The 12041-nt window shown below is 39.7% G+C and overlaps 1 protein-coding gene across 2 annotated transcripts in view; it reads left to right on the top strand.

Moving 5' to 3' along the window:
* Positions 1-12041, top strand: part of FIGN (fidgetin, microtubule severing factor) — a 131389-nt gene that overhangs the window by 115658 nt on the left and 3690 nt on the right. For both annotated transcript variants that reach the window (XM_075001559.1, XM_075001558.1), the window contains one exon: positions 6211-12041. This exon is cut by the window's right edge and continues 3690 nt beyond it. In XM_075001559.1, the coding sequence (XP_074857660.1) occupies positions 6211-8453 (2243 nt within the window). In that variant the 3' untranslated portion in view covers positions 8454-12041. The remainder of the gene's footprint in view (positions 1-6210) is intronic.

Below are 12041 nucleotides of genomic sequence, written 5' to 3' on the forward strand. Positions count from 1 at the left end.
GTATTTTTCTTACAAGTACAGTAGCTTCTTGGTTTAATTATGCTTTCAGCTAGCACCCGTTCAGATTTTATTCCTGTGCATTGTTGTTTGCGCAGCACCCCACTTCACTAGATTGTTTACAATTATGTTGTTTCCTTTGAGGAACTTGCAGTATAAAAAGGCAATATACCAATGAAAAAAATCAGAATGGATAGCAACAAAAATGCAGCATGTGTGAATAATACAGTGAAGCGAAGGTCTGGTAATACAATTTTTTCCTTCCTTGCTATATAGTAGTTTTAAAGGTGTTTACAAACTCTTCTGCGTATTTTACAGGAGTAGGATTAAGGGAGCACTTAGGTTTGTAGAATTATTTTAAGAAATGCAATTTACATTTGTGTGTGTCGATGTGGCATATAGAAAAGGACCTGACAGATGCATACTGTAGGTGAATCCATTTATGCACCCAACAGTAACAAATCAATTTAGTTACAATTTAAGGTAGGTATATTAGTCTGAAAACAGAATACGTTGCATCAAAAGGACACCCAAACAGAAACTGATGTTTCTGAATTTGCATAGAAGATGAATACAGAAGTGATAAGACATCATTTCAGTGCAGAAATAATACGTGTTGTCCACACTGACTGTTGTTTCTCTTCATTGGTCTCTATCTCTTAATTTCATAGACTTTTTGATGTCATGGGATCAGAACTATACCTGCTATAGAACTTTTAGCCAGAAATGCCTTTGTGATGTTTTAAAAATGCTGCTTTATGTAAATGAGAGGGAGGAGGGAATGAGAAAAGTAATTGGCTGTAAATTTATTGTAATTTGCAGTCATGAGGTGTTAAAGTGTGATTTAAAAGGCATAATCATTTGACAGTATTAAAATTAGATAATTGGGACATATTAGTTTGGGACATATTAGTTTGAAACTACAGGTTTGAGAATCATTCTTTAACCAGTTCCAAGCTGCCCAATGTGCTGTTTTACAGTTGTTTTTCACTCTTTTTTATGTGTATATTCCCTGAAGTCCCTAGCATGTTAGATTGCAATGTTTGTGTGGCACCTATTAGGTGACAGTTGTTCTCAGGGCACATGCTTGGAGTTGGAGTTTAAAACCCTGAAATCATTGGCAAAATGTCCATTGTCTCAGATGGAAGCAAGACCAGACCTTAGCAGGAAAATGCAGGCATCACTTTAAAATCCCCTGTCCCAGGCTTACATCGTGGGTAAAGTTAACTCTGAGGTCTCACTTGCCAAACAAAAGGCTCCAAAGTTGGTCCCTTGCATTGTCATGATCAGAATGGGTGGAGTCTTGTGTTGGTGCAGAATCCCATGAAGTTAAGGGAGTTTCTCCCTTCCCTTAAAGGTTTTGGTCCCATGTTATTTTGAAGGTTCAAGACAAGTCCCCCTCCCAGTCATCCATCCTCGTCATTCCAGAAGAACCCAGGATATTTATAATAAGTCACACGCTTTAACTAATTAGTGTTGGTCTCATTAATTTAGTAGGCAAATTCAACAGATAAGCAAGAGTGTTTTCTTTTCCGCCTATAATCCTATATGGGGGAAGGTTGTTGTGTGAATATACTTGTCTGAAAGAGTCGTAACCCATTAGAATTGTTGGGATATGCTGCACCATAGACGGTTTTCCACTTGATATAATATGTCTTGCTAAAGTTCCGAATACAAATCTCACAATAAATCAAGTAAAAGGGTGTAACATAAATGAGTCAATTAAAGTTCAAAGGAAGGCTACTGCTTTGCATTTCTCTCGTCTTATTGGGTTGAACCCTGTGAGGTTCTGAGGTCTTTTAACTCCATTGAAGTCAACGTGAAGTGAGGATACTCTGCACCTCCCAACAGACCCTCAGTAATTTGAAGAATTAGGCCTTGTAAGTGCATCTGTGATGTCTAGGAAGAACTTGGATGTGTTAAAGTACTGCCAGGCTGTAAATTGTCCGTTTGCTTGTATTCAGTTAATTTTGTCACAACGCTAGCATCATTTGCATATAGTTTTTATCTGTAAAGCTGAAATTGCAAGTGTGGTTCTGCTTTGTGGAATTAAGTGTGTGAGCCTCTGAAAGACTTATTTATAATAAGTTTTGCATGTTCAGATGTAAAAACTGAAGGGAGGAAAAAGACTGAAATTCATATAAAAATTGTTGGTTATAATTATTCTAAATGTAATCCAAATAGATCCAACTCTTTGGAATTATGGAGGAGAAATGTACAGTAATGTTGTCAGGAAAAAATGCTTAGGGTTTTTAGCACAGTGCCTGCCCCTTATTTTATAAGCATGTTAAATGATCTTATATGCGATTTTCTGTCGAATAGCACTCTGTATTTAAAGAATTGTTGACTTCTACATTTTATTGTCCATCTTAATACAGTTTACACATTTATTTCATAAATGTTGGTAACTTTAATTCATTCCTAGCACAGGTTTCAAAACATACAGCCTTACTTTGCTTTCTTGATTTTCTTTTCACTAAATATTTAGGCAATTACAAATATGCCCTGTGAGTGATGGCTTCTTATTTCAGAAGTGAGAGCATGTTAAATAATACAAGCCCTAACTACATTTTTATTACCTGATTTTACCCTTTGATATCAACCTTAGCATGCCCAAAAGAAAACACTGAGGAAACCTCCATCAAACAAAAGAACAGAACAAAATAAAGCTCCCACAGACACTGAGGAGATTGGAAAACAAAAAGAACATGTTTGCTTAACAGAAAAAGTGCAAGTTGCTTTTTTTTTTAATTCTTACCCATAAATATGACTCTTGTGATCACTATTCATAAAAGGAGTTAAGCAACAAAGTTTTTATGCTAATTCAAATTCATGTCCAATGAAGGAAAAAGCTTCATAAAGTCAATATTTTTGGTTAACAATTAACTTACGTTTCCAAATAACACTAATGATTTCAGTGCCCTGAAATAAATGCTCATTTCATGGGATGAGAACAGTCTTGTTTTCTTAAACGTGTCTAATCAAAACCTAATTCTGCCTTTAACGGCCTTTGTTAAATGCAGTGGTATTTAGTATGCATCAATAAATAAACTTTCAATTATTGTGCAGAAAGCACATCCAAAGATACCCTGACAAGCTGAAGCCAATGAACTATCTAGCAATTACTCCAGATAAAGAATTTTAATTGATTTGATATTTTTCTTAGTAACAGAGAAAATTGAAATGTCATAATATTCAGTTGCACTCTACAAACCCAAATTAAGGAAAATTATATTGGAATATATTTTGTAACATGGCCCAGATTGGATTTTTAAATATTTTAAATAGACTTTTCCATCTACGTTTGTGAAATGAAAAAAAAATAGTTTCCACGTTAGAAAAAAAAATCCATTTAAGCTTAAAAATCCATTTAAGTATTTGGAGCAATGGTATTAAATATATCTGTCCAATGTTTTTGTGCAGAGGGAGAAGTGTATTTATATGTGAAAAGTTAGTCTGGAAGCTATACTGAGGGGGCCCTGTACAATATGTATTGTTATACTGTGGCTCAGTGAATAGCTTATTTTATTTTCCTCAAGTGCCCTCCTCTTCTTTCTCTTGGCAATAAAGACATTTTGCACAAATTACAAAATGCACATTCAATAACAAAGATACCAGTGTTTGACCCAACTACTCGGAATAAGTAAAAGCTGTGTCTGTGCCCATTTTACTTTATCTTTCTTGTAACTTTCACAGCTTCTGACTGCTGAATTTTTTTTCAAAAACCATTTCTCTTGGCATTCATTCATATGCATCTAGTGAAGCATCAGTTTACTCAAGTTATTGTGCATCTATATGTAGCATAAATCTTCTGTACTGTAGTAACCTTTAAAGCCCAAAATCACAGAACATGAATAACATACATATATATCTAAATATTTTACAGTGCTGATGATTTTCTGTGTGTTTTAGGCACTTTCACATTACATACAAAAATGTTAATATTCTTGCATTTTAAAAAGGCTTGACGTTAATCTCACAATGCTTGGACAATTTTGAATGCTGCCTATTGACAATTGGGCCTTGGTGATCATCTCTTAAGATTTCCAGCTGAATTTAACTAAACTTTGATTTCTGGAAAACTGCTGCTGATTCCCCATTAAAACTACACATTTCAGAACTGAACAAGATTTATGTAATTTCGCCTATTTACATGCGATACCACCCCTTTTTAAAATGCAGTGGTTGAAACCTCAGAAGCAACTAGCAAAAAAGATTAAATTAATTCCAAATGAAAGTAATACATCTGCCAGTAACTCAGACTCAAAACTGCATTTGTCAAAAAGAATTTCTATAGGCTCGAGGGTAACTGGATAATGGTTAACAGGCATTTTTGCTCCAATTGTCATAAGTGCTTGAAAAATGGGGGAGGGGACATAGAACTGGGTTAAAAAACAAACAAAAATCCCACCAGACCTAATCAGTGGCATGCTCATGTGGAATGAGATCTGCAGTATTTGTACTAATAAAATATAAGGCTCAATTAAGCTTTACTTTGCAGGTTTCAGGCTAAATTTAACTGATTTAGTGATTTGCAAATGAATACCTGCACATCTCCTAAAGATAAATAAATAATCCAGATGCAAATTAGTGCAACTGCAGTAAAATATACTTGCAAATGAATCCTGTTGCTTTCTTCATTTATTGTGTAATTACTGCAATCCTTCCCACCTTGTTTTCAGTATTTCTTAATCATTAAGTTGGAAGCATGACAGCAGTGCCAGCCCTGGTGTGGTTCTCTTTGACTAAAACCTTGTAAATTAACACAATTAGCACAGCATCATCCTGCTAATTAACTTCCAGTGTCTGGTGCAGTGGTTTTGCAAACAAGGAAGAGGGAGTCAGAAGGGAATAAACATGCCAGTCTGTTACCAAACTGTGTGCTGTGTTAGGTTTAGCTCAGTGAGGCTAAACTGGCCATGTCAGATGCCAGAGCCAGGCAATGAAGAGCTAAAGGGGTAGGAGGGGAAAAAAAACCAAGAGGGGGTAGAAGCTGTCAAAATAGACCTCAGTAATTCTGAAGGGACCTAGTGCCACAGATGCTTCATTTAGACTAGGCCTCCTGCTTATCAGGGAATCTGTGCCAGAGGGCACGAGACTGTTTGCAAAAATCACTTTTGGTAATACGAGAGAGATTAAGGAGGCCTATTTGATAGAGCTGTACAAAAATCAGGAATGGTCTACCATGCACAGGTAAGAGTTGGAGAGGTTATTGTAATATTTGTAGGTTGCTCTTACTGTGTATGATGGATTTTTTTTAAATCATCCCATTATTTCTTAGATTAATTGTTTTCCAGGGATAGTCTCACAGTCACATTTTGTTACTCTGCCTACTGTAGTGATAGGGCTGATAGTCAGAATTGTGTGTCTCAGAACTTTTAAGGGCTAGAGTGCATTTCTTTCCTTTTTTCTGTACCCTGGAGGCTCTGAGGGTGGAAGGAAAAAAAAAAAAAAGAATGAAATAAAGAGAGAACAAGCAAGGAGACCGACAGACAAGTGATGCTTGTTTTTTTTTTCCAGAGCCTCGACAACAGAACTGAGAGGCAGAAAGGAGCCAGTTGTAATTCATACCGAGTTGTAGGCTTTGTGTGATGAAAGCGACGGAGCGCTGCCTGGGAGATTGCTTTGCTGCACTCCACGAAGCAGATTTGAAACTGTGGTGGACCACTTTAGATGAGAGTTGGATTATGGAATGACCTGCTATGTCTGTGTCATATTGTTCTGCGCAGGGTGCATTATACTGTGCTAACTAGGTGTTCAGGACCAAATAAGAGAGGTATCCTAGATGTGATCTGTCAGCTGTGTCTCTCATTTTTATATTGGTTAAAATATAAAACTGAAGCTGTGATGAGAGAAGACAGAACAGTTGGCTTTCTTATATGTTAACAATAAAAACCCCACATTCCAGGTATTTAAAATGTGTTGAGTCTTGTTTAATTGCTTTAAATAATCTGGCTTTAAGAAAAGAAATATTTCCTCTTTGTTAGGTGTGTCTCTATTGAGCAGATTTGACTATTGGTGGTTGTTTTACAAAGACATTTAGTTGCACGCAGTGGTTTTTTTTGGTTTTTTTAAATTTATAGTATAAATACAGGTGTCACTGTGCAGGTAACTAAAGACATGTAAACAGATGACTGTTTTAAGAATTCATGTTGAGAGCATCTGAAAATGGCTAAGATCACTGTGTTAACTATGTTTTCCCCCCAACCCTAGGCTTGAAGATGCAGTGGACGCCGGAGCATGCCCAGTGGCCAGAACAGCACTTTGATATCACTTCAACTACCCGGTCTCCCGCCCACAAGGTGGAAGCATACCGCGGTCACCTCCAGCGCACCTATCAGTATGCCTGGGCCAATGATGACATCTCTGCTTTGACTGCTTCTAATCTATTGAAAAAATATGCAGAAAAGTATTCTGGTATTTTAGAAGGTCCAGCCGACCGTCCCATCCTTAGTAACTATTCCGAAGCTCCATCGGCACTGGTGAATGGTCGGAAGAATGAAAATGAACCCTGGCAGCCTTCTTTGAACTCAGAGAGTGTTTATCCTATGAACTGTGTTCCAGACGTTATTACTGCCAGCAAAGCTGGAGTAAGTACAGCCCTCCCTCCAGCAGATGTCTCTGCCAGTATAGGGAGCTCACCTGGGGTGGCCAGTAACCTGACAGAACCTAGTTATTCTAGTAGTACCTGCGGAAGTCATACGGTACCTAGTCTTCATTCAGGGCTCCCATCTCAGGAATATGCCACCGGATACAATGGCTCTTATTTGCATAGTAGTTACAGTGGTCAGCCCGCACCCGCACTTCCATCACCTCATCCATCCCCTTTGCATAGCTCTGGCCTCTTACAACCTCCGCCACCACCACCAGCCCTAGTTCCAGGCTACAACGGGACTTCTAACCTCTCCGGTTACAGCTACCCATCTGCTACTTACCCTCCTCAAACTGCTGTTGGGCCTGGGTACAGCCCTGGGGGTGCCCCACCTCCCTCAGCATACCTGCCTTCAGGAATTCCTGCTCCCACACCTCTCCCCCCTACCACCGTACCTGGCTACACCTACCAGAGTCACGGTTTGACACCCATTGCACCGTCGGCTCTGACAAACAGTTCTGCAAGTTCTCTCAAAAGAAAAGCTTTCTATATGGCAGGGCAAGGAGAAATGGACTCCAGTTATGGAAATTACAGCTATGGCCAACAGAGATCTACACAGAGTCCCATGTACAGAATGCCCGACAACAGCATTTCAAATGCAAACAGGGGGAATGGCTTTGACAGAAGTGCTGAAACATCATCTTTAGCATTTAAGCCAACAAAGCAGCTAATGTCCTCTGAGCAGCAAAGGAAATTCAGCAGCCAGTCCAGCAGGGCTCTGACACCCCCTTCCTATAGTACTGCTAAAAATTCATTGGGCTCAAGAACAAGTGAATCTTTTGGGAAGTATGCCTCCCCCGTAATGAATGACCATGGGGATGAGCATAGGCAGCTCCTCCCTCACCCAATGCAAGGCCCGGGACTTCGTGCAGCTACCTCATCCAACCACTCTGTGGACGAGCAACTGAAGAATACTGATACACACCTCATTGACCTTGTAACCAATGAGATTATCAACCAAGGACCTCCTGTCGACTGGAATGACATTGCTGGCCTAGATTTGGTAAAGGCTGTCATTAAAGAGGAGGTTTTATGGCCGGTGTTGAGGTCAGATGCATTCAGTGGACTGACTGCTCTACCTCGGAGCATCCTTTTATTTGGACCTCGGGGAACAGGCAAAACATTAATGGGTAGATGTATAGCTAGTCAGCTAGGGGCCACGTTTTTCAAAATCACTGGCTCTGGGCTTGTCACAAAGTGGCTAGGGGAAGGAGAAAAAATTGTTCATGCTTCCTTCCTCGTGGCAAGGTGTCGCCAGCCCTCAGTGATTTTTGTTAGTGACATTGATATGCTTCTTTCGTCTCAAGTGAGTGAAGAACACAGTCCAGTAAATCGGATGAGAACCGAGTTCCTTATGCAGCTGGACACTGTTCTAACTTCTGCTGAGGACCAAATAATAGTAATTTGCGCCACAAGTAAACCAGAGGAAATAGATGAATCTCTTCGAAGGTACTTCATGAAACGACTTTTAATCCCACTTCCTGACAGCACAGCGCGGCACCAGATAATAGTACAACTGCTCTCACAGCACAATTACTGTCTCAATGACAAGGAGGTTGCACTGCTTGTCCAGCGTACAGAAGGCTTTTCTGGACTGGACGTGGCTCATTTGTGTCAGGAAGCCGTGGTAGGCCCACTCCATGCCATGCCAGCCACAGACCTTTCAGCCATTATGCCCAGCCAGCTGAGGCCAGTTACATATCAAGACTTTGAAAATGCTTTCTGCAAGATACAGCCTAGCATATCTCAAAAAGAGCTTGATACATATGTTGAATGGAACAAAATGTTTGGGTGCAGTCAGTGATACTTCTTTGAAAAAATAACTAAGTGAATGTTGGCACACACACAACCTTCTGCATAGGGTATAGAACCCCTTTTCGGTAGTGTTAAAATTGCAAAGGGTACTGGGAAGACTACAATTACCTTGCATCTAAAGAGTCAGGGTAGACATGAAGGAAAAGTGCATCAAACAAGAGCTGTTGATCTGAAAAACCACACATGACAGAAAGCATATGTTGGTGCTCAGTTCTGTTCAAGCTAGACAACACTCACCAAGGAGCAAGGTGCAAGTGGGTTGATTGGAGAAGGACATGAACCCCTGTGTGTTGATTCCATTCTGCTGTTCTTGAGATTTAGTTGCTGTCAAGTGCCTGAAGTGGTGCTTTATTTTTTTGTTTGCCTCACAATTACATTGGTGGCATGTGCTAATATAAAGAGCTTTAACTTCAAACATTATTGGACTAAAGAGATGAACAGTTGTGTTGCGACAGAGAACCAGATTTTTGCTATTCTAAGAGCAACAGTATTCCTCAATCCTGTCTGTTCTGCAGTATTAAACTGAGAACAGGTAAAACAGGGTAATGGTAATCTGGACCTTAATTTCTGCAGTTCATTTCTTTTAATGTTCTGTCTGCAAAAACTCAGGAAAGTGATTGTGATTTGTACAGTACCTCAAAGGAATGTGTTGAAAGCACTATGTACTGCTGAGAGTTATAGGCTAGGCTTCAATGTTACTTTATATTAAATATGTATGTTTACCTCAACAATTGGAAAATGGCAAGGAAATTACTTTGAATGTATCCAGGAAAATACTGAAGTGTAATATGACTGAATCTTTACAATTTTAAAGTAGAAACAGAAGAATTTCCCAGTGTTAAGAAATGGGTCTTTTCACCAATTCTGGGGATCAGACCAGATAAGAAAAATTCTCTTCATGTCAGCAAATTGGAAAAGCATTTAGTGTATTGCTTCTTGATAATTATGCAATACAGTCTTTAGAAGGTACACAAATGAAGGGAGAGCCACTTAATCAGTTTGTTAGCATCTGGAATGGTCAAACATGAGATTTAGTAGGACTCCGAGAAGCAAATTCCCTTGAACTATGACTGCTAGCCTTTTATTTCTTGGCTGTAGTTGTAGTTTTGTGGCTATTTCAGTGAGGCTGTAGGGAACGGAATCATTGTTGGTCATTGGCATAGGCCTGTTGCAGAGATGTTCATAGCAATGCAGTAGACTGTGACCGAACAATACAAATAACAAAACAAAACTGACCCTTCAAAGTAGATGTATTTCCCCTTGCAAACTGTAAAGCTTAGTTTTTATTGTATACGTATGGCTCCATTGTCCGTACTGCAATCTTCATTTAGTATCTGTTAAAAATCTTCCAGGCTGGAGTGTGCCCACCCTTATTTCTACCTCAGTTTTGTTACATTTCTGTTAGAAAGCAAACTAAGAAATAGGGCAGGAAAAAAAAAAAACCCCAACAACCTAAAGTCAGATTACATTAGGAACGCTAACCTGCTCAACGAGTTTCAGAGCTGCTGTTTTCCCTCAAGTCAAGTTTCTCTCTGGAGCTTACATACTCTCCTTTCTCTTGTTCCTCACCAACTACACATACTACAGAGTCTTCCTTCTGGAAAGACTAGCTGGCATGTGTGGCGTTTTCCCCAATTCTTCCCCCTCCCCACAGTGTCTTTTTATCCTTTAATGCTTTATGTGCAGCGCTTTTCATGACAGCTGACTGATGTTGGGTAATGTCTCTGAACAGGAGCAGTGTGTGCTGCAGCTGCCCAAGGCCTCTGCCACTGCATGAGCAAAACAGCCTTGCTTTTCTTTCTTTTTTTAAATGTTTTTTTGTTTGTTTGCTTTAAAGAGACAGTAACAAAACTGTTGCAAAGCACTGGCATTTAATGTTTCTGTGAACTAATGTACATTCAAAAATTTAAATAAATGCACTGAAAAGCCCCACGAAGAGAGATACCAATCTGTTACCAGATCATGTTTGTCTTCTTTTAAAAAAATTATACAGCTCTCATCCATTACATTAGATCAGTTGAAACATTTAGCATTTAGGAAGCTAATGAGGGATTTTGTGGTATTGCTGGGAAATTGACTCCCGCTTTGCTTTACCTTTCTTTGAATATATAGGCAGACAAACTAGATCAAATAAGCCAAAATTTGATGTAGGAAGAATTCCTGGCAAACATTTTGTCAATCTAAAGGTAGTTTTAAACACAAAAGTACCATTTTTTTTTTTAAAACAGTGCCTTTCATTAAGGATACAGAAAGTAAGACAAATACACCACCTACTTTTTCAGCATATGCAATTATGTTCTTAACATACACAGTCATTCTTCTGACCCATTCTTCCTGCTTCCACCGAAGCCCCCTCCTCTGCCACTGTACCTTCCTTAGTGTTGGTAAATTCTGATAGACCCGTTAGCTGTAGGTTCATATTGATCTCACTGACAAGTTTTACTACTGCAGGTTGCTGACCCATTTTCTGTCTTAGACATTATATTTCATGTCTGCTGTCAAGCTGTGCTCATCTGAAAGGTTCAGGCAACTTTTGACAAACCACATCTTGTTTAAACCACTTCTGATAAATCCATACTATTAACACCTTTTTGTGACTAGTAAAAGTAAGCCAAGTTCTGGACTGCAGATGTATATTTTTGCCCACCATCTTCCTAAAATGCAATTCAATGACATTATAGATACTCTTTTGGCTGCTCCCAGGTTTAAAAATACACCCAGAGAAACTGACTAGTGAAATACAGCTTTAATGAACATGACAGGCAAGCAGAAGCTAAGACAATGTGAAGCTGTGAGTGCCACAAATTCAGATTCCAGGGACTTCGGCCAACCCTGCAGGCATGGAAGGTGAAAAATTTCACCCCATGTCTAGTAGCTGCACCTGGGGTTAGCATGTGACTGGATTCCCCCTTCTCCCAAGGAATGGTAGTTTTGCACTTTTGCCCTTCTTTGGCAGTCTTGTTAGCAGAGGACAACTGTAAAGCGTGGTCAGACCTCTGCTGGGCAAGTTCCTTGGAAAATGTACTCAGCCAGCCCTTCTCCAGTGTATTCTGGCTATGCCTTCTCCCTTGACAAAAGTGAGGGGTGAGCTGGCTGTTTCCAGACCATTGTGGTTAAGCAGAGTAGTATATGCCTTCTGCTCCCCTGTAGGTGTACTTCTGGCCGAGCGTCCCAGCAAGAATGAAGCGATCCCTAGGACTCAGCTCTGGGGAGCTTGGATGTGTCACGAAGTCTATTGGGAGGGCAAGATAGCCAAGTTCCTCAGGCTTCCTCAGGTTGCAGTGTTTGCTAAATTTGTAAGAGATTTGCGGGATGCTGTTTGCTGTCTGTTGCAATTGGTCATAGCTGGGCCTGGGTGGTGATGCAGCTGCAGGAGTGCATAACAGACTGGCAAGCAGTCACCAAATTTCAAGATCTGAGGCTTTTTCTATTTTAGGGAATTTGGGGTAAGATAATGAATGACAGGTATGTCAGCCTAGCCCATCATATCTGCCTGTAGTATTGGTGACTGAGAAGACCATTTTACATGAGCTTATGCACTTCTCTGCAGCTGCAGTAACCATTCTAATAGTTACAA

Source organism: Carettochelys insculpta, chromosome 8 (assembly GCF_033958435.1).
Source record: "Carettochelys insculpta isolate YL-2023 chromosome 8, ASM3395843v1, whole genome shotgun sequence".
In the NCBI taxonomy this organism is placed as follows: Eukaryota; Metazoa; Chordata; order Testudines; family Carettochelyidae; genus Carettochelys; species Carettochelys insculpta.